Source organism: Sus scrofa, chromosome 1 (assembly GCF_054392235.1).
Source record: "Sus scrofa isolate SSC_HxYL_T2T_F1_AM1 chromosome 1, Sscrofa_HxYL_maternal_Yorkshire_Landrace_v2.0, whole genome shotgun sequence".
In the NCBI taxonomy this organism is placed as follows: domain Eukaryota; kingdom Metazoa; phylum Chordata; class Mammalia; order Artiodactyla; family Suidae; genus Sus; species Sus scrofa.
In genome coordinates, this window is record NC_139383.1 from 248,995,380 (window position 1) to 249,022,378 (window position 26,999).

Consider the following 26,999-nt stretch of genomic DNA (forward strand, 5'->3'; position numbering starts at 1 on the left):
AAAATAACCATTTCTTGGGGTCAAGAATAGTCAAAATAGGTGGATTTCTCTTTTTTTTTGGCCACACCCACGGCATTTGGAGGTTCCCAAGCCAGGCAGGGACTGAACACGTGCCACAGCAGTGACCCAAGCCACTGCAGTGGCAACGCCGGATCCCTAACCTGCTGCACCACAAGAGAACTTCCTAGGTGGGTTCTGTAAATGTTATTTTAAAATGAGTTCCGTACCTTCACACTTTGTTCCTCGTGTCCATCTCATCCCTGCAACCCCCCAGGTGGATGCCCTTTTCTAGTCAGCTCCTCCCAAGGCCAGGCCACTGGCACTGCCACAGCCCCACGCCTGCTGAAGGTCTCAGGCTCCAGCTCTTCCCCAGAGCCAAGCCAGACTGGAGAATGGAGTTTTAATCCTGGGAGGCAGGTAAGGGAGCAGCAGACAGCGCAAGATGCAGCAGGCCCTCTAGGAACAAAACAACGGAGTGGCTGTGAACACCACCTTACACCCACCCACAGCTCAAAACAAAAAGTCCAAGGAGAGCAGAAGGGACTGAGGGAATGGCTGGTAACTATTACGAATTGATAGCATGAGAGTCATTTTCTAGGAAGCTTGGTCTTAAAAAAAAGTACTGGTCAGGAGTTCCCATCGTGGCGCAGTGGTTAACGAATCGGACTAGGAACCATGAGGTTGCGGGTTTGGTCCCTGCCCTTGCTCAGTGGGTTAATGATCCGGCGTTGCCGTGAGCTGTGGTGTAGGTTGTAGACACGGCTTGGATCCCGCGTTGCTGTGGCTCTGGCGTAGGCTAGTGGCTACAGCTCCGATTGGACCCCTAGCCTGGGAACCTCCATATGCCGTGGAAGCGGCCCCAAAGAAATAGCAAAAAGACAAAAAAAAAAAAAAAAAAAAAAGTAGTGGTCAAAGCAGGGTTAGCAGAGAAAGCAGTATTACCTCACCTTTGTTTCAACCTTAATTAACCTAAGGCGGAAAAAAACAACACCACATAATTAGCTCGAGGCATGAATATGACAAATTCTTTATTTCAAAGTTTCAAATTTTGACCAGCATAGCACCACTGACATGGGTGCCCTGATAGAACTTTATGATTTGGTCACCAGAAATGATTATGCCAGGCTATAATTAAGGCTAACCATCAAAATCCAGGTACCCAATACCAGTTATAATTCAGGTAAAAACTACTGATCAAAGGAAACCTGGGACTGTTTTTCCGGGGAACCTCTGAATTATTTCTTAAGTGCTACAGCATGTACGAGGACACTGGCCCACAAGCTTGCTTCTCACACGTAGAAACTGATAGACTAAGAGGTAGATGAGAGATTCCAGATTCCACCTGGCAGTGGAGAGGCAGGGCTCCCGCCGCCGTGTCAGAGACAGGCCCCGAAGGAAGCCAAGTCCACTTAAGCTGGAGCTCAGGTGAGGCGGCAGCTTCTGGCACCTCCTCTTCGAGGTGGAAGGGGAGCAGGGCTGCCGCTGCTCTTCCTGGTGCCACCAGTCCCTCTTCCCAGGCCAGGCAGGGCCGCTCTTATTCTCCACGCTGACCCACCTGCCTGCTTCCCAGGGTTCATCTCAGACACTGGTCCCCACAGAAGGGTGGATGTAGAGCTCCTCATGTCAAGTCAGAGCACGACTGCCAACAATCAGCCACACACACCTGCATTCCACAAGGAATCCAACCATCTCTCCCCACATCTGATGGAAGGAGAGGAATCAGAAGTTTCCCTTTTGGTTTTCCTCCCTGGGAATGAGTTCATAGGAGATGCTGAGCCCGACAATGAACATGTAATAAGTTTATCCACGGACAGATGTGTAACTGCACACACTCGATGAAGAGGCGAAAACACGCTGATGACCTTTCTAAACACAAGGACTGACGGGTTTCTCAGTTATGCACCATGGCTTGGTGTCTCTAAAAAAGCTGTATAAAAAATGAACTCATGTTCATGCATGAATTAAACCAACTCCACGAGCTCTACAGAAACACGATAACCTGTGCTGTTCGCCCTGGAGCACCAAGTCAGGGCTCTGCCAAACGGTGCTGCCTGAAGCCCTGGTGGCATGAGGTCAGGAGACCACGGGAGGGCTGGGCAAGTGAGGCTGCGGGGCCCAGAGAAGGCCTAGGGCAGTGACCAGATGTCTCCTCTGTCTCAGATGCTACGTGGTGAATTCTATGCTCCGGGCTGCCCAACCCTCTTACAGAGTCTGCAGAGTATTTGTCCATGAAGACTGCTATGTGTCTAACGATCTTAAACATTCGGTATTGGGTTGGGGCAACAACAAAAGTTCAGGGCCTGTACCTTAAAACTATAGTATTTAACAGTAATAAAACCTATGGCGGATGGGGGGAGGGGGTTGACTTCACTTTTGGTTAGTTTTTAACTAGAAACAGTAATCTAGACTTGGAAAGATGCCCTAAGGGGCATGAGAGTGTGAAGAAGCCAAGCAGAGAAGGGGCTTGCCATTGGGTGAGATGTGTCCGGCTAGACCGGCCCCCGAAGTCTGCATGGAGCAAAGGGTAAATGCACCATGAAAGATCCCACTAAACAGGACTCCACATCATCAGAACGAAGACAAACACTAGCTCTTTTCTGACTTCCAAACGTGGAACTGTAACACATATGTAATACAGGTTGGTTAAAATACTGCTAAAACAGCACATACGGAAACAATACCTTACTTGTCACTCCCTATAAGTACATACTCCTCTTACAACTTTGTTTTTAAAACCAGGAAAAATTGTTAAAACATCTATCCAACAGTGATGTTTTCAAAAGTATATATACACCTAATAGCCCAGAGAATGCTTGCTCTGGGCCCAGTGTCAGCACCATCAAAGTGCAGTGTCTGTGACTGCAAATCAGACAAAAATAAAAAATACAGTACTTTCTGAGGCCTAGGACTAGCTCATGATACACTTTAAAGCATTTGTGGTGGACAGGCGTGTCCTCTAGGGCCTTCCTTTTAGGCACAAAGTTGCCACTGGTTACACGTAAGTGCGTTTGTATCACTGTACAGGTATACAATATTCCCATCAGAAGGTATATAGGAAATTTAATTAAATGCTTCGCAGAGTTCTACAAAAATTGCTAAAAATTTTTTTTGCACTTCGATTTTTAATTTTCAATGTGCCACTTTTAACAACATTAGTTACCAACTACTTTCTGACTGCATTACTTGACTCCAAGGAAGAACCTGGTTTCAGGGATTGGCTCCCCGCTCTGAAAGCGTGCATTTCACTTAGAAATGCAGCAGCACAAGCACTACAGCTATTAATTCTCCACTTACTAATCGTCGGAGTTTGCAAGAGCCATTCGCAGCCTGAAGCCTCCAACACAACAGCATTAACCACCAACCAGGAGAGATTTGAGTTTCGGTCCCGCAGCTAGTGTTGGCATTATCTCGAGGTGGGGTTAGAGCAAGGTGCTGGGGAGGTTGCTGCTCTGCCAGCGCAGACAGGTGGTCTTTGAGTGTTTGTACAGGTGGCTGGACTGACTGAACCTCTTGCCACACTTCAGGCAGGCATAGGGTTTCTCACCTGTGTGAACACGGATGTGCTTCTTGCAATCTGTCAAGGTCAGGAAAGTCTTGCAGCAGATTTTGCAGGCATACTTGCGAGCTCCCTCTACAACCAAGACGTTGTGCTCTGACAAGGCCTTCTTGCACTTTAACAGGACATCGGCAGATGCCCTTGTCAACTGTGGAGGGCCGGGCTGTGAAGGATGGCCATTTTCAAATGAGGATGTGGCCGTGTTCATCATGAGCTGAGAGCTGGCAACGTTCTCGGGGATCTGAGAGCTCCTGACCGAAGTGACCACTGGCATCTTGGGAGCTATGCGGCGGTAGTAGGGAAAGTTACTGGCTCCTCCTCTTGGGGAGCCCATCATCACCCTGGAGAAGGAGGAATGCAGCCCCATACCAGACCTGGAAAAATCCATCCCAAACTGTCCTCCTCCCTGGTAGCTTGAGGTCTGCACACAGGGCAGGCCCATCACTTCCTGCATAGGCCTGACGAAGTGGGAGTCTGCGGGCTCACTGAATGGGTTCTCCCCGTGAGGGCCAGGGGCCGAGGAGGGCCCGCCCGCAGGCCCAGCCTCTGGACTCAGCAAATAGGGGGCCTCTCCCTCCAGCCTGCAGTCACTAGTGGTGTTTGGGATATTATCATCATTGCTCTGATTTGCACTGAAGTTACTCCCTCTGCTCTTGTTAAGAAAATTTGAAATGCTGAAAGTGGATTTATGCTCGAGGTTATTTGTGACTTCCAAAATATGGATGTCCCCAACCCGGTCGGTGCTGGACTGGGGATCAGAAAAACTCCGGTCGCTGCTCTCGGGGCTGAGGTCGATCTTCTCAGCACTGACCACCACTCCCTCCACTTCCACTGATTCACTGCCTTCCGCCTGGGAGGTCACGTCGCTCACTTCATCCTGAGGCTCGGGAGAGCTCAGGGACTCAGATTTAACCACCACTCTCATGTGCTCCTTCTCGCCAAGGCCAACCTCAGGGTTTTCACACTGAAAACCACTTTTCTCAGTCGCAGCTTCCTGCTCAAAACTAGTCTTGACCTGAGTGGCTCGGGAGGCCATGGACAGCTGGGCCATGTTGCCGGCGCTGTTGTCCGACTGGCTGGGCACCTGGGCCTCTTCCTGAGCACCGAAAGACTGCTCAAACATCATGGCACTGTCATCCTGGTTGTCGGCCATCCCGGTGGCCTTAGGGTTATCCACAATCTTCAGAGAGTCTGGTGAAAAGAACTCCTCCCGGGAATGAACCCCCGACGGCCCATTCTCTGGCGTCACGTCGGAGATGGCAGACTCATCCAGGGCGGGTGGGAGGCGCTGCCGGGCCCGCTCCTCTGCAGACTGCTTGCGCTTATGCAAGCGTCTCATGGGGAAGGGTGTCTGCTGGTCCAGGTTACTGAGCATTGAGGAGCTCATGGGGGCCGGCTGCTCCTCGCCACTCTGGCTGGAATTGAGGACTGAGCTCACGATGCTCAGGCCCAGCTGCTGCAGCATAAAGGAGCGCTGCATGCGGGCACTCTGCTGCTGAACGCGCTCACTCGGGGGGGACATGGGCAGCGTCCTTGTCGTTAGGTAATGCTTACATGCCTTAACAACAGAGTTCAGATGAAGGTGAGAGGCTGCCAATAAGACATCCATAACATTGCTCTCCCCCAGCATGAGGGTGGAGGTATACATCATGTCAATCAGTGCAGCAAAGGCCTCTGCTGTCACCACCTCGCTATCCAGCTGGATCATGTTCATGGTCTGATCTCCCTCTGCCACTGAGAACAGGGCTCGGAAGTGCATGCTACATGCCGCCAGGATGGAGCGGTGAGCTTTGAAATGTCTGTTCCCCACCATGATGACACAATCACAGAGCTGCCCGTGAAGTCTCTGGTAGTTCAGCTGCTGGAAGATCTGTTCAAAGTGGCCAGGAAAATCCATGATCCTATAAGAGAAACAGAGAAAGTGTTAAGATTGAGAAAAGCTTAAGTCCAACTCAGAGCACAGACAACAAGAGGGGCATGAATGGCTAAGCTTGGACCTTTTGAAGTTCGTGATGTTTCTGATGTGGACACACAGACTAAACACCCGTCAAATAAGGAGCAAATGCTTATTCAGCTAACAGCCTTGGAAGTGTGGGTGGGTGTGCACACACACACGCACACACTTCAGCTACTGGCTATTTACAGGCTCCTCTTCACTCTAACACTTAGGACCCATGTTAGCAAAGACCACATGGGTGATGCACTATCTGTTACAGAGGAGTCAGAGTTCTGCGTAACTCCAAGAAAGTCTCAAAAGTCTTTTCGCAACCTTAAAGGAATGAAAAGGGCAAATCAGTACTGGTGAGGAAGATTGGTGACCAATGGTAGTGGCCTGCACACGTGCATTTACCCCCCAAACACAGTCCCCAAACCCCATTTCAAAGACACTAAAGTTTTTTGGTTTTGCTTGTTGTTATTTTAAAGGTGAAAGCTCACAAGGATATAGGTATGACTGGGTCACTTTGATGTATAGCAGAAATTGACAGAACACTGTAAATCAACTATAATAGTAAAAATAAAAACCTTACCCCCCCAAAAAAAAAAATCCCACAAGGAAAAAAAGCATGGGAAAGAAATATCAATAGCATTTTGGAAGCTGGTGAGAAGGTAAATGAATGGGTGCTGACTGCCTTAGCACACCCAGAAAGCTGACTCCTAAAGTGGCACTGGGTAAACAACCTAACTTATATATAAGCCTTCTGCCCACCCAAAGGCTCAGGAGCTGGCTGTTAAGGTGCCAGAGGAAGTGGAGTGAAGATGATGTAAGACAAGAGGACTGGCTGGAAGTCTGTTTAATAAAACAATAATCTAATAGAAGTTTCATGCCTGTGGCACAGAAAAGGTTAACCACTAATCTACTGTGTCTCTGCAGAGTTATCAGGGGCTGGGGACAGGGCCCAGGGAAGGACTGCAGATGGAAAGAAGGACATGGGCACGATAGAAATGGTCTAAAATTGGATTACAATAAATGCATCAAATTTTCTTAAAAATATTTGAATTGGGAATTCCCGCTGTGGTGCAACAGGATCGGCAGCATCTCTGGAATGCTGGGATACAGGTTCAATCCCTGGCTCAGCAGAGTGGGTTGGGATCTGGTGTTGCCACAGCTATTGCACAGGTCACAGGTGCAGCTCAGATATGATCCCTGCCTATGAACTCCATATAACACAGGGCAGCCAAAAGAAAAAAAATTTTTTTTCTTTTGTTTTTTTTTTTGGTCTTTTTGCCATTTCTTGGGCCGCTTCCATGGCATATGGAGGTTCCCAGACTAGGGGTCCAATCAGAGATGTAGCTGCCGGCCTACACTAGAGCCACAGCAACTCGGGATCCGAGCCACGCCTGAGACCTACACCACAGCTCACGGAAACGCCGGATCGTTAACCCACTGAGCAAGGCCAGGGATCGAATCCGCAACCTCATGGTTCCTAGTCAGATTCGTTAACCACTGAGCCACGATGGGAACTACCCCCAATTTTTTTTTAATTGCACACTTAAAACAAGGAATTTTATGGTATATACATTATACCTCAATAAAGCTCAATAAAACAAACTTTGCAAAAAATCATAGGGAAAAAAAAAAAACAGATGAATAAGCTCTAAAACCATCCATAGAGTCCATTTTGAACTGTAGGGATTCTTTAAAACCAACCAAACTGATGGCTTAGAACATCACCTATATCTTTGATGAGACAAAGAATTACTAGTTTTTTTTCCCCTTTAAATATGATAATAACACTCTGATTTTTGTTTCTAAAGAGTATTTTTTTTTTTTTTTTTTTTTTTTTTTTGTCTTTTTGCCATTTCTTGGGCCGCTCCCGCGACATATGGAGGTTCCCAGGCTAGGGATCTAATTGGAGCTGTAGCCACCGGCCTACGCCAGAGCCATAGCAACGCAGGATCTGAGCCGCATCTGTGACCTACACCACAGCTCACGGCAATGCCAGATCCTTAACCCACTGAGCAAGGCCAGGGATCGAACCTACAACCTCATGGTTCCTAGTCGGATTCATTAACCACTGCGCCACGACGGGAACTCCAAGAGTATTTTTTTTTAAAGAGGTAACATTCTGAAATATTTACAGATGAAATGACATGATGTCTGGTATTAGCTTCAAAATTTTGTACATTTGAAATTTTTCATAAATGTTAAAATTAAAGGAAAAAAAAGAGACCACACAGACTATGTATAGGTGCATCACTTTCCAAAGCTGAATTTGCAACCATTAAACATCTGTATATTTTCATCTACTGGACTCATTAGAAACAAGAACTTGCTTATTCTCTCCTAAGAAACAGCTACACTTCATAGGAACTACAGGACTGCTGATTTAAAGTCTCTGTACCCTTGACCAGTGCTCATGACACACTCTCATTATGTGGTAAGAAAACTGGGTCAATAAGCCCAAAATGGGCTTGCTCTGTGCCCTCCGTAGAAGCTGAAGGAACTGCAGAGTTTAAAACTCTATTTTATCTCCTCTGGTCTTCTGGGAAGGGGTGAAGCAGAATCTCATGGTGAAACCGCAGGATACAAACACACGAAGATGGACTATCCAGTGTGCCTGGCACCAGAGTGAAAATGATTGACAAGAGAGATCCAATCCCGCCCTCAGCGGAAACAGACTAATCAACATTCACGTACAATAAAGTATTACCAGTGCTATGGTAGGAGATGTACAAGATGCTGCGGGACACAAATAGGGGCACCTGCCTCTGACCAGTGTCGGGGAAGGCAGCGTGGACGGCCCCCTGGAAGGAGCAGCCTGCAGTCTCCTGCTGGGCTTGGAGGAAGTCTGTACTCAGGGCGCCAAGTGCGCACCAGAGGCTGCGATGAGCTGCTACACTGACAACTGGAGCATGAAGTTAAAATCTGCACCAGAAGGTGAGATGCTTTCCCCTCAACCTGCTCTACCCACCCTACCTGCCAAGAGAAGATTAGCAGCCAAGCTCAGATGTCTGGGAGTCCCTCCAATGGAACATGTGGGTTCCTTATGGTGAACCCCACTAGTCCTCAAGGCTCATTCACCAACTTCTAGTCAGTCAAGAGCACCACAAACTGGAGAGAAAAGACCCTCCAGCCTGAAAAGACAAAGCCCTAAACAAACAAAATGGCATTTGGGGAGTTCCCGTCATGGCGCAGTGGTTAACGAATCCGACTAGGAACCATGAGGTTGCAGGTTCGGTCCCTGCCCTTGCTCAGTGGGTTAAGGATCCGGCGTTGCCATGAGCTGTGGTGTAGGTTGCAGACGTGGCTAGGATCCCTGTGTTGCTGTGGCTCTGGCGTAGGCCGGTGGCTACAGCTCCGATTCAACCCCTAGCCTGGGAACCTCCATATGTCGCGGGAGCGGCCCAAGAAATAGCAAAAAAAAGACAAAAAAAAAAAAAAAAAAAAGGCATTTGGAAGAAACAGAATTAAGGTGTGGAAACAACTATAATTAACATTCTCAGAGAGATGATACTATTTCTGCAAAACAAGAAGAGAGTATGTTTTTTTTTTTTTAAAGTAATATAGGAATATGAAAATGTTTGAAAATTTTTAAAAGTTACCAGAAAGGGTAGAAGATATGGTTGAAGAAACTTCACAGACATGGCAAAGAAGAAATAAAAGTGAATGAATAAGAAAAGAGAATTAAATAAGGAAGTCCAATGTCTGACTCCCAAAAAAGATAGAAAATAGGGAAACGGATAAACAACAAAAGAATAATTCCCAGAACTGAAGAAGTTACTTATTCAGACTAAAAAGATCCACTAAGTGCTCAGCAATATGAATGAACAAATTCCCACCTGTCAGTGACATTTTAAAACGCCTGGATAAAGATCTTGAAAGTTTGTGGGGGTGGAGGGGAAGAGTAGTTAATAAAGAATCAGGAATAAAACTGGCATTAGACTTTTCAAAAGCAATATTGGAAGGTGGTAGTTCCTTAGAACTCTACAAGAAAATTATTTCTAACATAGACCATGTACCCAGCCAAACTATCAATTATGAGGGTTGACTAAAGCATTTCCAGACAAGCAAAAACCCCCCAGTTTACCTCCCACATATCCTTTCTCACGAAGCTATTAAAGGTTGTGCTTAAGAAAGCTGGGACTAAACCAAGGGAAAGAAGACAAAGAAGGTAGGAAATGGAGACCCATTCAAGGAAACAGGCCCTTGATGCCCACTCAACCAATCAGGGACCACAGAGCTCAAGGCTTTGGGAAGATTAAACAAAATGCAATTACTGCTTATAAGTCTACAGCCCTTGCCTTGTAAAGAAAACTTAAGTGTTAAGTTCCAATGAGATGATGATTTTGGTGTGTTTTTTTGTTTTGTTTTTTGTTTTTTTTTATTTTGTCTTTTGAGGGCCACACACACGGCATATGGAGGTTCCCAGGCTAGGGGTCTATTTGGAGTTATAGCTGCTGGCTTACACCACGGCCACAGGAACTCGGGATCTGAGCCACGTCTGCAACCTACACCACAGCTCATGGCAAATGCCAGATCCTTAACCCACTGAGTGAGGCCAGGGATCAAACCCGCAACCTCATGGTTCCTAGACGGATTTATTTTCCCTGTGCCACGACAGGAACTCCCTTATTTATTTATTCATTTATTTATTTATTTGCAATGAGATGATTATTGTATCGCAGTAACAGGGAAGAAACATTCTGGTTCAAGAAGCAAAATAAATTAAACGGAGTTGTCTCAGGAAGCTGTACCAGCTTCAGAATACCTCTGAGAACTAAGAAACCATGACATCAGGGCCCTTTTAGGATAAAACAAGCAGCACCAGACACTGAGCTTATTGCTTTCTCTCCTACTGTGGAGACTGGAACCAATGTTGTAGTAACTGCTGCAGTGCTGACAGCAGCAGAGGCAGAGGTAGTAAAAAAAAAAAAAAAGTTAACTACCGTTAAGAGAGCCTTCTTTGTGCTAGTCATCTTACTAAGTACTTTTTATTTCTATTATCTCTAATCTTCAAACAAGCCTGCCAGATAGGGCTTATTATTCTGACTTAACACATGAGGGGAACATAAAAGACTAAATTCCAAAATAAGTGGTATTTCAAGGCAGCATACTAACTTGAAAGCATAATGATATTCTGTCCAGTACCCTTCTTCTTCAACAAGCAGCAGAAATATGATTATCTGAGGACAAATGGCCTCCTTATTTTTTGAAATGTCAGTTATCTTGAGTATAAAAAGAAACCACCACTCTCTTCCACAAAAGGTCATTCACTAAAATGTCAAACTGTTAATGTTCAATCCCCCTTTCTATAGAAAGGGCACAGGTAGCAAGGAAACTGTGGTCTCTAAAGCACTCTTTTGAGGAAATTCCCAAGGCCCAGAGACCTTTGAGATGAGACTCCTGAGGTAGCTAAACATGACTTCAACAAAAACAAGAGGTCTAAATAATATTGGAAAATAGGTAAACAGTTCATACAATCTTTTTAACTTCCTATCAGCCTAGAGATTATCAGATGCCTCAATGCAGTCCTTGAGATCAACCCAAGTTCTCCAAGCTCTTCTCATGTATCTAAGTCACCTGCTATGTCTTATTGGGAGGCCATCGTCAGTATGGCTAAGGATACTGGCAGTATAAAGGCTAAGGATTCCTTTCTTCGTGTGTGTGTGTGTGTGTGTGTGTGTGTGTGTGTGTGTGTGTGTGTGAGGATTCCTTTCTTCGTGTGTGTGTGTGTGTGTGTGTGTGTCTTTTTAGGGCTGCACTTGCAGCATACAGAAGTTCCCAGGTGCCAGCCACAGCCTTGGCAATGCAGGATCCGAGCTACATCTGTGACCTATACCACAGCTCACAGCAACACTGGATCCTTAACCCACAGAGCAAGGCCAGGGACGGAACCTGCATCCTCATGGATACTAGTCGGTTTGTTAATCACTGATCCATGACAGGAACTCCAGATTCCTTTCTTCTTAAGGGGCTCTAGAAGCTGTGAAACTAACTGGTGCCATTAGAGATAATCAAAACCTGGAGACACATTTATCCTCTAAGTTAGTAACTGTGTATCCACTTAGAGATACTCCAAACTAATTCCTCCTTAATGTCAATGTTCTTTCACCCCAACATCATTTAATCAGTCAATTTATGATCATTTAGATTAGCAACAGAAATCAAATCCACTAAGACAAAAGCTCATCTTAGCCATAAAAATAGCCAATTAGATTATTCAACTGTTCTTTCCAATATGAGAGAGACAGAATGCATCTCAGGATAAGTCAGAGAGCCCCTAACTACAAGCAGTCAGTCTACTCACGTGATTTGAGAAAGGATTTATGGTAAACAGATGTTAGGAAGCTCACAAAATCACCAGGAAGGTGGGAGAGCGATAACTGTGTGCCCCAGAGTGTCCAAACACATTGGGGAAAGCATTACTACCACTGCAACATCTACTTTGCATGGATCCTGCTCTGGATTAGCTGCTCAGAAGAGACCCTTCTAGATCAACACTGTCCAATACAACTTCCTACAATGATGGAAATTGCCAGCACAGTTACTATGCTGTCCACTAGTCCCACGTGGCTACTGAGCACATGAAATACAGCTAGTGTGACTGAGGAAATGAACTTTTATTTATTTATTTAGTCTTTTGGCCATTTCTAGGGCTGCTCCCGTGGCATATGGAGGTTCCCAGGCTAGGGGTCTAATAGGAGTTGTAGCTGCCGGCCTACGCCAGAGCCACAGCAATGAGGGATCCGAGCCGCGCCTGCGACCTACACCACAGCTCACGGCAACGCCGGATCCTTAACCCACTGAGCAAGGCCAGGGATTGAACCCTCAACCTCATGGTTTCAAGTCGGATTCATTAACCACTGAGCCATGAAGGGAACTCTGGAAATGAACTTTTAATTTTATTTAATTAATTTAAATGTCTACTGGATTGGACAGAGTAGTTCTAAATGCTCAACATTGTTCAAAACTGCATCCAGATCCCTACTCAGGGCCTATGACCAAGGAAATCCAGTTCTCATACCTACACTGTAATTCTGACTCTACCTTAGGACAGCGGAACTCACCATTTGCAGGCTACCAAAATGCAAAGGTGGGGGTTTCAAAAGACTTTGGATGGCTGCAAATGACAAATGGCCACTATAATATTCCTGATAACCAGAGCCCTTTGTATGTAATGTGAAGATAACTTTGGAAATGCATAGCTGTACTGGGTGAGAGGTGATCATCCTGAAGGTGAGAGAGAGAACAAAAATAACAGAAGGCCAAAAGAGCTAGTGTTCTAGCACATGTGCATAGGCAGTGCAGACATCTTTAACTAGCATTTGTAGAGCCTTCCACAGGCTGTGATAAGGAATTAGGGTAAAATTTTGAAAGCTCCAGGGAATGGGAAACCGAGAACATTTAAAAACACTTGTTAATTGATTTTAAAATAATAATAAACAATCATATGTTAACAGAAACAGCTTTTACGAAAAGTAACTATATTCCCCCCTCTCCAAATAATGAGAAGAGTAGCACAGTTTTACATTTTTGCATTAACAGAACACAGCTGGCTTCTCACAGTTGCTTCTGCATTTGGGCTTTTGTAGTATCACACATGAGTATACACTTATGAAAGAATGAGAGTAAAAAAAGCATGTAAGTCTGCGTATCATTACAAAAATAATTTTCACCTCACAGACTCCTTGAAAGAGTCTCAGGGGTCCCTCTGGGTCCTTGGACTACACTTTGAGAACTGCTGATCTAATGAAAATTCTAACTGTACTGGGAGAGGTAGGAACAGGGAGTGTGCATTGAAATGCATAGCGCTAAACCAGCAGAATTACAGGGAGAAATTAACAAACTCATGAAAAACAAAATTCTTATCTCTAACCAAGGGGAAGTCAATAGATAATGCCTAAACTGAAAAATTAAGTTTCTCCAAGCATAGCTGTTCATACATGTATGTACCTATCAAAAGAATTAGCTAAGAGCTGAAAGTGGGAGTCTGGGGGAAGAGAAAATGGGGAGCAGGGAGGCCAGGGGCTGGTGTTTATCTCAACAAATCTTGAGGAACTATTTAATTCTTTAAGTGATATGCACTTAGCAAACTACCTATATATCTTTGATAAAATTTCTTCTTAAAAATGTAAAAAGAAAGAGAGCCTGAATAGACCATAACCCCCAAAACCCCACACACCATTAGAAAAAGTTGCCAAAGAATTACTTCCCCCTAGAAAGGCATCGACACCAAATAGTTTTACAGGAACTATCTACTGAATTCTATGGAAAAGATAATTCCTATATTATATAAACCATTTTAGAACAGCAAGCTTCCTATGAAGCAATTTTAAAATAAATAGTTATTCTATCACAGGCCAGACAATGCAATTAAATACAAGAAATATTGACCAATCTTTCTGAATGGATTGGGGAGGATGAGTTATACATAGAGAAGAGCAACCTACTGCTTTGAGTGTACTGACTGACTTTTTTTCCCTTTGGCTTTGTCCAGAGCATGCAAAAATTCCTGGACCAGGGACTGAATCTGAACCACAGCAGTAACCAGAGTCCCAGCAGTGATAACGCTGGATCCTTAACCCCCTGAGCCACCAGGGAACTCCCTGACTTTTAAAGAAGCTATTTAATATCCAGTAATACATGCACAATTCAGTTAAGGTACAAATGGAGCTATCAGTTAAAAGAAATGAGAAATGCAGCTGACTCACTGATGTCATTGTTAATATACATTCTGGCCATCCCAAAGTGCCACACGTCAACATTCCAAGAATGAGGTGGGCATTACTATGATGCTCAAAAGTGATTCCAAAGACTATGAATATGAAAAAGGCTTAGCTTCATACTGTCTTAGGTAGGGTTTCCCAGAAGCAGACCACGAGAGAAGGATTCAAGTGCAAGTGATGTATCAAGGGAGAGCTCCTAGGAGAAACTGGGGATGGGGAGCAGGAGAGAGAAGCTGCAGCAGCCAAGGGAGCAATTCGGGGCAAAATCCCAGCTTTAGCCTGCTCTTAGAATCCAGCCCCTAGTCTGTAAGAGAGCCCAGGTGAAATCTAGTTGACAGTAAACACCTGCCTCCAGACACGAATATGTCTTCAAGACGACTTCTGGCCCAGTCACCATCTGACTACAACCATGTAACAGACTCTGAGAATCAGCTAGCTGAGCCCGTCAACCCCTAAACCATTAGAGATAATAACGTTTTTTGTTGTTTTAAGCCATTACGCTTTCAAGTGATTTGTTACACAGCAATAAATAACTAAAACAATATGAAACTTGTTACCATCGACCCACAAACCAATATTCAAATACTCTCTCCAAGGATGAGTTTTTTGTCTGTCTAGTAATGTCTTTGGGAGAAATCCTTTTAAGTCCATCCTTAGTCCAGATCAGACTCCCCCCAAACCTCTGAGTTCCAGATGACCTTTGTTCCTCCAGAGGATCCAGGGAGGGCTGGCCAATTTGGTAACCACTTCCCTTGATTATGGTGATTGCTTCAGAGATGGGTATATGACCCAAGCCATGCCAAGCAGAGTCTGTCCTGGGGACCTCTGCTGGTACCATCCAGAGATATACACTAAAACTGGAATGACAAAGGGAAGGTTAGGATGGCCCCCCGCACAAGGATGACACACAAATCCAAGTGTTCCATATTTTTCACTCACTGGGATCTTTATCAATGCTGATGTTATGAAAGGGAGAAATGAAGGACTGACTATCTCAAGAGAGGGAGACAATTTTTTCACCCAGGTTGCAAGCTGTGAGGGAGAGGAGATGCAAGTCTCACCCTGATGGTCGAAATTTTTGCCTCTCTGAGAATGAAGCCAACACAGAAAGTAGTAGTACCAAAGACAATGTCCTGCTGACATCAAGACCCTGGGATCCAGCAATGACTGTAGTTAGCACGACCCTCGGACTTCCTATTTCATGAGCCAATGAATTCCCCTTTTACCTTAATTGGGTTTATGTTGGATCTACATCACACAGTGATTTTCTCTCCCTCCCAAGTGCCTGATATAAAACTCTGTAAATTGTTGAATGAACATTGTATATAAATTAAATATAACACAGTATTACCCAGCAATCATTTTCCAGCCAAAAGCCAGGAAGAAAAAGTCTCAGAATACCCAAACTAAAGATCAAAGCCTATGTGTGAAAAAACTTCCTCATAGGAAAGTCCCTCAAGTTCTCATGGTCTTTTGTTTCAAACAAATAAAATTCAAGTTTTTCTAGCAGTTCTAGAATGAGGGCGAGAGGTGGCTACATGTTGACAGCTGCACAAAGAGACAGCTGACCCACTCTGGGAGAAAAGGGGCCCAGCAGCATGTAATGGAGGGGCTATTAGCCTTAGAGATCTCAAAAGCTCAGGAAGGTGCTTGTGTATTTGGTACAAAAATGCTTTCATCCTACTTTGTTCACGATTAAGTGCTGTCGAACAGATTTGTATGGCATAGTCAGTTCTGTCACAGGGGCTGAGTGGAAACAAGACATACACAGATAACCACTTTACAAAGTAGAGAGCATTAAATGTCACATAAGTGAGGATGGTACTCAGTGGCTCAGAGCTAGGTATGTGTTTGGATTTGGATAAACTGAGATGTAAAGTACTCTCTAGACAATGTACTTTACATCCTTAAAGGTACGGAAAGGTTTGAGGTGAGGGAAGCAATGTACTCATTGTGGCCGAAAAGTAGGTTAAGTCTAGAAAAGTAGGTAATGGGTAGTGAATGCTCAACTGATATTAATGATTACTGCAAATCATCAGAAAAATTAACCATGAGCTACATAATTTTGAACTAAAGACTAGCATCATTTTTCAGATAACTTCTGTAAAAAATATTTTAATTTTTTTTTTTTTTTAAAGTACCAACCATGGTATGTCAGGGTTCTGGGTTGCAGCAACAGAAACTGATTCTAGCTATCTTAAGCATAAAAATAAATTGCTGAAAGGTTAGTGGTTTCCTCACACAACTGATGGGAAGGCTGGGCACCTGGGCTTGAAATGGGCAGCAGGAGAAATCTGGCTAGAATGCTGTCTCTGTCTGTGCTGGACACAGCCACTACTACAAGAATGCTGATTTTACAAAACATCCAACCTTCCCTTCCCTTCATTATTATTATTTAGTTTTGGTTCTTGAATAGGTTTTTTTTTTTTTTTTTAACGATATGTGAGATGAAATCTGAAGTACAACTGAAGTAATGGTGCTGCATTCTGAAATATGTGGTCTCAAGGAAAAATACTCATGCAGTTTTTGATTGTAAGTCGTTTTCATCAAACACCATTTTTTTTTTTTTTGTCTTTTATCTTTTTGTTGTTGTTGTTGTTGTTGTTGTTGTTGCTTGCTATTTCTTGGGCCGCTCCCACGGCATATGGAGGTTCCCAGGCTAGGGGTTGAATCAGAGCTGTAGCCACCGGCCTACGCCAGAGCCACAGCAACGCAGGATCCGAGCCGCGTCTGCAACCTACACCACAGCTCACGGCAACGCCGGATCGTTAACCCACTGAGCAAGGCCAGGGATCGAACCTACAACCTCATGGTTCCTAGTCGGATTCGTTAACCACTGCGCCACGACGGGAACTCCTCAAACACCATTTTTACCTGGAAGAACAAATCACAAACTATGGTTATTCAGACACAAGTATTTGCCAGACATTTTCTTGAAAATGAATGAAATGAGCTTGTCATTTCAATGAAAACAATTTATGATATTTACTGCCTATGATAAAATTTGAGCTTTCAGATGAAAATTAAAATTTTCAAAAACTACTCTTTGTCACCAGAAGTTTGACAGCTTCTCAAAGCTCAAACTCTTCTGACAAGATCACTAATGCTATCAATGTCATGTCATTTCTAAAATATTGTATAATGAACATGTCAACAATTTGAAGATCTGCATTAATTGGTGAAACAGTATTTTCCAAATGACCAATACAGTAACCATGATGTTACAAAATAAGCTATGGGTAAAAAAAAAAAAAAAAAATGATTAAAGTACAAGACATAAACTAATGTTCTGGTGTTCTCCTAAGGCACAGGAAATTAAGGTTCAGCACTGTCACTGCAGTGGCTCCAGCTGCTGCTGTGGTGCAGGCTCATGCTCTGCGGGCCCAGCCAAAAATAAATAAATAAACTAATGGGGTTTTTGTTTTGTTTTGTTTGTTTTGGATTTTGGCCATGCCAGCAGCAGATGGAAGTTCCTGGGCCAGGGATCGAACCCAAGCCATAGCAGTGACCCAAGCTGTAGCAGTGACAATGCTGGATACTTAACTTGCTGCAGCACAAGGGAACTCCTAAACTAATGTATTCTTTTCACGTTACTGAAGTATAGCTGATTTACAATGTTGTGTTAATTTCTACTGTACAGAGAAGTGATTCGGTTATACATATACATTTTTTTTTGCTTTTGCTTTTTAGTGCCACACCCGTGGCATGTGGAAGTTCCGAGGCTAGCAGTCACAGTATTATTTTTCATACTCTTTTCCATCTGGGTTTATCACGGGATACTGAATATAGATCCTTGTGCTATACAGTAGGACCTTATTGTTTATCCATTCAATATATAATAGTTTGGCGTTCCCTTGTGGTGCAGCAGGTTAAGGATCCAGTGTTATCACTGCAGCATCTCAAGTCGCTGCTGTTGTGTGGGTTTGATCCCTGCCCTGGGAACTTACATATGCTGGGAATTTACAGTTCCTCTGCCCTGGGAATTTACATATTTACATAAATAAATTTTATGTAAATAAATTTTAGGGCCGCACTTGTGGCATGTGGAAGTTCCCAGGCTAGCAGTCAAATCGCAGGCTTCAGCTGCTGGCCTACACCATGGCTGCAGCAATGCCAAATCCTCGGAGTCACAATCTGTGACTTACACCACAGCTCACGGCAACACTGAATCCTTAACCCACTGAGCGAGGCAAAGGATTGAACCTGCATCTTCATGGATACTAGTCAGGTTCTTAACCTGCTGAGCCACAAAGGGAACTCTAATGATGGCCCTTCTGACTGGTATGAAGTGGTACCTAACTGTAGTTTTGCTTTGCATTTCTCTAATAACTACCTACATTGAGCATCTTTTCATGTGCCTTTTGGCCACCTGTCTATCTTCTACGGAGAAATGTCTATTTAGGTCTTCTGCCTGTTTTTTGATTGGGTTGTTTTTTGTTGCTGTTATCGAGTTGTATGAGCTGTCCGTACATTTTGGAAATTAAGCCCATGTCAGCTGCATCATTTGCAATATTTTCTCTAAGTCCCTAGGTTGTCTTTTTCGTTATGTTTATGGTTTCCTTTCCTGTACAAAAGCTTGTAGATTTGATTAGGGCCCATTTGTTTATTTTTGCTTTTATTTCTATTGCCTTGAGAGACTGATCTAGGAAAATACTTATATGATTTATGTCAGAGAATGTTTTGTCTATGTTCCCTTCTAAGAGTCTTATGGCGTCATGCTTTATATTTAAGTCTTTAAGCCATTTTGAGTTTATTTTTGTGTATGATGTGAGGATATGTTCTGACTTCATTGATTTACATGCAGCTATCCAACTTTCCTAATACTACCTGTTGAAGAGGCTGTCTTTTCTCCATTCCATATTCCTGCCTTTGTCAAAAATTAATTGACCATAGGTAAACTAATGTGTTTTAATGTAACAATATGAAAAGTTCATTGATACAGTTTCATATTCCACACTGCAACTAACCACTTAAAGTAACATTTGCTGAGTTTTGTTACAGTATCAGAAAATACTCAAAATTATCTGAAAAAGCTAATAAAATACTCTTCTCTTGTCCATCTATGCCTTTGAGTGATGCTGGGTTTTTCTTTTTCTTTTATTTTAGGGCCACACCCACAGCATATGGAGACTCCCAGGCTAGGGGTCAAATTGGAGCTACAGCTACTGGCCTACGCCACAGCCACAGCAACTCAGGATCTGCGCTACGTCTTTGACCTACACCACAGCTCACCGCAACCCCGGATCCTTAACCAACTGAGCAAGGCCAGGGATCGAACCCACAACCTTATGGTTCCTAGTCGGATTATGGTTTCTGCTGCACAACAGGAACGCCTGGATTTTTCTTGATATGCTTTAATCAAGAGCATCAAGAGCATGGTTTTCAAACTTTTAGACCTTATAATTCCTTCACATTTAAAAAATTTTATTTAAAAACTACTGATGGCTCCGAAGAGTTTTTTTTTGAGAGGTCTAGTATTTAACATATTAGACCTTAAAATTGAGGAAATTTTTTTTTTTTTTGTCTTTTTTTTTTGCTATTTCTTGGGCCGCTCCCGCGGCATATGGAAGTTCCCAGGCTAGGGGTCGAATCGGAGCTGTAGCCACCGGCCTACGCCAGAGCCACAGCCACGCAGAATCCGAGCCGTGTCTGCAACCTACACCACAGCTCACGGCAACACCGGATCGTTAAGCCACTGAGCAAGGCCAGGGACCGAACCCACAACCTCATGGTTCCTAGTCGGATTCGTTAACCACTGCGCCACGACAGGAACTCCTAAAATTGAGGAAATTTTTGAGTATTCACTCATTATAAATACGAAACCCATTACATACTAACATAACATTTTTTATGGAAAAAATAACTTTTCCAAAACAAATATTTAGTGAAAAGAATGAAATTTTCTTTCTTTTCTTTTCTTTTTTTTTTTTTTTTGGCCAAACCTGCAGCATATGGAAGTTCTCAGGCCAGGGGTTGAATACAAGCTACAGCTGTGACCTATGCCGCAGCTGTGGCAACACTAGATCCTTAACCCACTTGGCCAGGGGGAGTAAGGGGATAATGCTGAAAAGCAGGGTCAGGGTCAAAGAATGGAAGAGTGAAAAGACAGGTATGTAAAATAACAGCCTAGGGGAGTGAAAATTAAAAGTAAGGGTTCAGGAAGAGCTGGCAGGAGGGGCTTCTTTTTCTCAAATCCTCCGTTGTTGCCGATGCCACACTGCTAAGCTCTTACCACAGCCCACAGACCCATTTGGAAGGTTGGCAGAATCAAGATAAGCTTTGTCTTCTCCTCCACTGCTCCTTGCCACTGGCTCCTCCCAACTGTGCCTTCAATGAGGCTGGTGCCAAACAAGAATCAAGGAGCAGAGCTTTGGGGAGAAGAGGAGTGAGTGACTGAATGCATTCCTGGTGACAGGATCACCTGTTATAAGGGGAAGATCTTGGTGGTCTTCCCCTTGTCAGGGTGGTGGCCTGTCAGCAGAATGCTGTCTGAAAGATGGGTGTGTCTAAGACTGTCAGTTACATAAAAGAGTCTGACAGCACTGCCCTTCAACTTCAAAATAATTTATGACAAACTTCACTGCTTTATCCTGTTTAGAACTTTACACTTGCACTATAATTGTTCTAGAAATTTCCCTTTCTCGGGTACTACATTTTCCTAAAACTTAAAATGACTAGACGGCTAGCTGATAAGCTAGACTAAAAGAACATGCATAGCCACTTAAGATTCTAAAGCTCATACAAACTTCACAAAGGTATCCAAAATCTATAGGAAACCATCCACCAATGCCCTCTTCTAGTTGCTTATAGATTTGAGACTATATTTTAATGTTTGTTTAAAAGTCTCATTTTCCCTCTATTATTTAGAAAACATTGCCTGACACCCACCCCCAACTGCCCCTGCCACACGTAACCTTATCAGCCAATTTTTAAAAATAGCTTTTATTGCCTTTTGCCCTTGACAGGTTAAGATACATATGCCTTAAGAAAAAAACTAAACTTTTATCAAGAAGAAAGCCATGCCGAAGCAGTGGAGCCACTAGCATTGATGGTGCCTTTCCAGGAGAGATGAAAAATGGATTTAATTCATTTACTATACCTATTTTATTTTCAAAGCAGTATATTCCTTCACTTCTGAATCGTTTATCAAATCAACAGTGTTCGGCAAGTAACTGATAGTTCACCTGCTGAGTTGCTTTTGCTGTTCTACTTAAATAAAATATAATGTATGTTACTAAATGTGTTTAGATTCTTATACCATCTGTGGATTATTCCTCTCAAAGCTGAATGCCAAAACAGTGGCTTTTCTTCTCCCTGTTCTCCTTCCTCAAATCCCCTCTGCAGAAGAGACTAAAACAGGACTACAACGTTGAAGGTCTTGAATTTTTTACAGGAATCAGCTGAGTAGATTTTAAATTATAACTCACTAATTAAGGCATATTAAAAATCAATTACACCAAGTTAACAATATCAGGTACAGAAGAAAAGGAGGAGCAATTCACCCTAATCATTTTAAACTTAAGTTGCAAGTAAAGCATTTGTAAACTGTTTGTAAACAGGTGCACAGAGCAACAAAACACCAAGTACAGTTTCCAAAACGCAGAACTAGCCATCAATCATCCTTTAAAATCTGAAGCAAAACAGTTCATTAATTTCCATCTACATAAAGAAAAAATATTACTTCCAATAGGGTTCCTTTCAATAACAAACTTTCCTCAGAGCACAAAGGCAGATTTGGAAAATTAACTGGTTACAATTAACAATGAATTAATTGGATACAAATCTTTTAACTGTACCAAGTTTCATTCAATCTAAGATGCCACTGATTATAAAATGCTACATTATTTCATGTAGCACGGGGGTGGGGGGTGGAAGTTTCCAATTAAGCTATGGCACAACGCCGCTTACTTACGGCATCCTGTCTTCAAGATTAAAATGTGAACAAACTGTGGTTTAGAATCAAGGGAATACTGGAACCTTAAAGATGTCATTCAAATGTGTTAGAATATCACAAAGAAAATTATCTACAGATAAAATAATCTTAAATACTACAATACTACGACAATAATCTATATTACAATAAAATGTTAGCACTCCAACACAATTCCTAATCAGTTTGAGCTTCCGAAAGATAGAGCTTTTAGGAGTTCCTGCCGTTATGCAGTTAAGACTCCAGCTGCAGCAGCTCGGGTGGCTGAGGCGGCAAGGGTTTGATACCCAGCTGGGTGCAGTGGTTTAAAAGGATTTGGCATTGCCATGAAGGTCGGAGCTGTGGCTCGGATGCAATCCCTGGCCAGGGGCCTTCCATATGCTACAGATGCAGCCACAGAATTTTTAAAAAGATAGAGCTTTTAGTAAATAGATGTATAATTAATCAAACAATAAGGCACCCTCTCTCCCCATCCCCCACCGCCAAATAGAGTCTGGAGATTAAAAGCCACTATTCAGTGATAAAAATGATGAAAACAACTGTAAGAGCAATAGTCCCTCAGAAACAGCTGGTCTCTTAGCATATGAGAAGTTGACTTCACCCGTAGACAAAAGGCTCAGTGTAGTGTTACATTCCAGCCCACCTGCTGCACTTACAAAATCTGGCTCTGTTAGACAACATTTGAGAAATGTTAAATACAGGAAAAAGAGAACTCATATGCTTAAAATCAACAGACAAGAAAATATTTGTTTACAACAAATTTGCATTAAAAATAAATAAAAGGTGACAACAAATATGGAATCAATATCTTGGGTTTTTCTTTTCTCTTTCCATAGAGGCAGATTCATATCTCACTACACGTAAGATAGTTTTAACTCTTACCCACACTAAAGAACTTCAATTTAATAAAATTCATGCTAAGTACTTTATTTTTTATTTTATTTTTGTCTTTTTAGGGCCGCATCTGCAGCATATGGAGGTTCCCAGGCTAGGGTTGAATTAGAGCTATAGCCGCTGGCCTACACCACAGCAATTCAGGAACCAAGCCACATCTGCGACCTATACCACAGCTCACAGCATTGCCAGATCCTTAACCCACTGATCGAGGAGAAAGATCAAACCCACATCCTCCTGGGTACTAGTCGGGTTCCTTAACTGCTGAGCCACAATGGGAACTCCCATGTTAAGTACTTTAAATACTAAACATTTACATACATTTTGTATCCAAGTGACTTTTTAAAAATGACTTCAACTTCTTGTGACAGTCTCTTTTGAGAGCACTGAACCCTAAGTTTAGGAAAACATCCCACTCTAAGATTCTTTTCTTGCAAATCTTACCACTTCCAGAATTTTGCTAAACACCTCAAATAGCCAGAATATGGTCTGCAACTATTTCCAGCTAACTATACCTTGTCCTGACACAACTTTTAGGAGAGAAAAGGCAAATCCAAAAACAAGTTGACTTCAGGACTCTTTAAAAAAAAAAAAAAAAAAAATCCTGGTTTGTTTATTTAGCAGAACGCAAGAGACCAGAACAGGTCCTCGACCTGTTAAGTCTTAACTGGCAGGTCACCAAGCTGGCAGTGGTGGCACAGCCAGTCTTCCCAAGTTTCCTGGGATTTCCAGAGGGGGTTAAAGCAATAGTGGGAGGCCTTTCCTTGGTTTAGGGGCTTTTCTTTAAAATTCTCTTCCCTCACCGCTAATCTTTTAGCTTACCATCCTCACAACCCAAATCATAGCACTTCACTGAATTCAGTTTCTCCAGAAAATGAGGCATTCAGCCCACCTTTTCAAAATTATCTAAGGCACAACAGCCTATATAACGACAACAAATCATCATTGATGAGTAAGGCACAGCATTCTCTTCAACCTCTAAAGAAAAGATCCCAATGTATGTCATATCTTCTACCTACTAAAACAGAGAAGCATAGAAACACATTTTGGAAATATTTTTGCTTCAATTCCTGAAGGTGAAAGGTTTCTTACTTCCACTAATTAAAATTAACCCCAGAACCCAAGCATACCACTTAGCAATGAAGCTTTTACTGCGCCTTTATGTAAAAATTTTTTGCCAAGTTAAATATTCAGGATTTGTGTCCTATTCAGAAATTAGCTTCCACAGTATCGTCCACAAGGCCAGAATACAGACTGACTTAATAGCAAATGACCTTTTTGGAAGGAAAAAAACTAACCTTCAACTCCCCTTAGTTCACTGCCTAACATGCATAAACCTGTATGTCCTCCAAACAAGGGGAGGAGGGGGACAGACTGTTCTTACCACTGCATCCCCTACACCTCCTAGCACGAAGCCTGGAAGCAGTGGGTTTTCAATAAATGCCTATAAACACTTTAGTCCTTTTAGTTGCGGCATTCCAAAACACTGGCTCCGCCCCTCCTGGTTCAGCCGCCGGTTCCCGATTCCAGCTCGCCTTGGCCTTGCTCTGGTGAAACGAAACCTCGTCGCTCAATGAGACCCAGGACAGGGGCAAGGAAGCCACCCGACCCCATTCCGCAGATTCTCTATTCACCCTGCCAGGGTGCTGGTCTTTCCCACGCGATCCCAGGAACCAACGTAGCCCGCCCGCAGATCAGAGGGGGCAAGAGCCCCCGCCCCACTCGGCGGACAGACAGCCTGGCGTCGGGACGCGGGGGACGCCTGCGCAGAACACGCCTCCCACCCGCCTTGGCCCCTCCGCTCTGAGGGTAACAATAACCCTCAGGAAAGACAGGCAGGGCAGACGCGGGGGGGCACCGGTACGCTTCGGCGCGCGCCCAGACACCTAGACAAGACCCTGATCGCGCCGCCCACCCAGCTCCCCCAGAGCTCAACTGTCTCCACGTGAGCGCGCCAGCGCGCGCCACCACCGCTCCCGCTGACAGAGTCGCCTCACCTGAGCCGGGCTCCGCCCCCCTTCTCGCTGGAGGAGGCGGTGACCCTTCTTCGATCCGACCCGACAGTGTGGCAGGAGACCGGAACGTCCAGGCTGGCTCCTCGGTGATGGGATTTCCTCCCTCTTCCGTCCACCCCGCCTCTTGTTGCCCAGCTCCTTCAACCCCTTCGCCGCGGCACTCTTGAGAACACCGCGGCGGCTGCACACAGTAAACGGAAGTGACGCAACGCGAGATCGCCTACTCCGCGGCATTTCTCGTCCCCTCCGGCAGGGGTGCAACCAATCAGAAGGGGAGAGGGCGGGGCCGGGACAGAAGTGCAGCCAGCCGGCGCGCGGTATCTGGAGGAATTTACTCGGCCCCCGGAACACTGACCAATCCGCGGTCCCAGGAGCCTCGCTGTGTTTACTACCGACAGAATCCGTGAGCTCTGTGACCAATCACCGTTTGCCTTACAACACATAAAACTGTTATCAAACGCCTTTGAAGGCGGGATTTATCACTAAGCGGTTCTAGATTTAGACTGTAGAAAAGCGACTGAGTGTGGAGGCCAATCCAGGCCCATTGTGGGTGAGACCAGCTGGTTTTCCTAATTCCACCAATCACAACCACGACTGCCTTTGGTCTGAGCCAGGGGTAAGGCGAGCCCGCGAGGTAGTGTGTGTCCCACCACTGGCTGGACTTGAAGGATTTCCCTACCTTCTCGGCGCCCGGCACTTCGGTGACCACCGGCTCCCTATGGGATGCGAATTTCCTTCGTGGGACCCACTCACGCACGGTGTCCGAGGTTGAGTTCCCATCTCGTAGACTTTGGAAGGAATAAAATATAATTTCAGGAAGCTATATAGGTTGAATTAAGACAAAATCCAAGCTAAAGATGTTGAACCAAAAATTCTGTTCATCTCACAGAAGTTGGGTCCGACGCAGCCCTACGTCCAATCTAGGTGCCAGCGTCTCGAAGCGCTGGTGCCTCCCGGCTCCCCACTGGCACTTTGCTCTGCATTACCTGCCGCAGGTCAAATAAGCCTGCAGTCTCCAGAACCAAACCTCTAAAGAACAGCATTGGGAATGTGGAAGGGTGGCGGACTTCGAAGTGACGCTCTCAGAAAAGAGTAAGCTCCGGGTGGCTTCCAGACCTCCAGGTGCACGCTCGGATGGAGAGGCCAAGCTCTGAGGGACACTGGCTGGAGGGCTTCCGAGGGCACCGGGCCCTGGGGCAGAAAGAAGCTCTCTTTCCCTGGGTGAAGAGGAGGCAAGGAAGCCTGGGAGGGGCCTTCCCCGACGGGAAGTGTAAGGGGCATGGCGCGACTCCAGAGTTTAAGGCAGGCTGGGAACGCAGCTTGATTCTTGGGGCGGCGGGGCGGGGGTGGAGGGAAGACAGACTATTTTTAAAAGGGAACACCCCACTTCAGAATGTGACACTCAAGTTATCTTTGCAGCTGATCTGTCCCTTCACTGTACAGGTTGGAAATGTTGCCCTCGAGGTTTTTTTCTTTAAGGCTTCAATGAGGTCTGATGGTAAATTATTGTTCATTAAGATTCCCTGACATTTTGTAGCCCTTACACGTATTTTATTGCCAGACTGGGTGATTGAGAAAAAAAACGGAATGCTGACAGTAAGCCAGGTAATGTGAGAAGTCTCTTCACCTATGTGACCCTTAGAAACATATGTGAGCTAAAATGTTATCTCAGATTTACAGACTGGCAAAAATTAAAAAGATTTGTATGTTCAGCACTTAGGAACGTGTTTGAAAAAGTCCCATCCTATATTGTAGTTTAGGAGTGTCATTGCTGCCCTCTGAAGATCACTTAGTATCTTCAAATTTTAAATTAGGCATTCATGGAGTTTCCTGGTGGCTCAGCAGGTTAAGGATCCAGCTTAGTCACTGCTGTAGTTGGGGTTCCACCCTGCCTCTGGCAGTGACAAAACAAAACAAAATTTCATTCCCTTCTAGC

General features: G+C 44.2%; 1 protein-coding gene and 1 pseudogene across 3 annotated transcripts; one reads left to right on the forward strand and one right to left on the reverse strand.

Annotated features, from left to right (window-relative positions):
* Positions 1-1,003: 1,003 nt before the first annotated feature.
* ZBTB5 (zinc finger and BTB domain containing 5) lies at positions 1,004-26,405 on the reverse strand. 3 transcript variants are annotated; one of them, XM_084989970.1, is made up of 3 exons: positions 26,050-26,405; positions 25,743-25,851; positions 1,004-5,457 (listed from the first exon to the last, which is right to left on the reverse strand). In XM_084989970.1, exons 2-3 carry the CDS (start codon positions 25,841-25,843, stop codon positions 3,420-3,422), a joined length of 2,139 nt encoding a protein of 712 aa, XP_084846096.1. In that variant the 5' UTR covers positions 25,844-25,851; positions 26,050-26,405; the 3' UTR covers positions 1,004-3,419. The 3 variants fall into 3 exon arrangements, with proteins under 3 accessions (XP_084846096.1, XP_084846093.1, XP_020921796.1); XM_084989967.1 differs by having other exon boundaries at positions 25,951-26,362; XM_021066137.2 differs by lacking the exons at positions 25,743-25,851; positions 26,050-26,405 and adding an exon at positions 25,046-25,265.
* On the forward strand, positions 15,056-15,156 carry LOC146407098 (U6 spliceosomal RNA; annotated as a pseudogene).
* Positions 26,406-26,999: the final 594 nt, after the last annotated feature.

Coding starts and splice junctions, on each gene's coding strand:
- ZBTB5 (XM_084989970.1), bottom strand. CDS start 25,843: ATGGGAACTCAACCTCGGACACCGTGCGTGAGTGGGTCCCACGAAGGA. Junction 5,458..25,742: donor AAGTGCCGGGCGCCGAGAAG/GTAGGGAAATCC, acceptor TTTCTCTTATAG/GATCATGGATTTTCCTGGCC.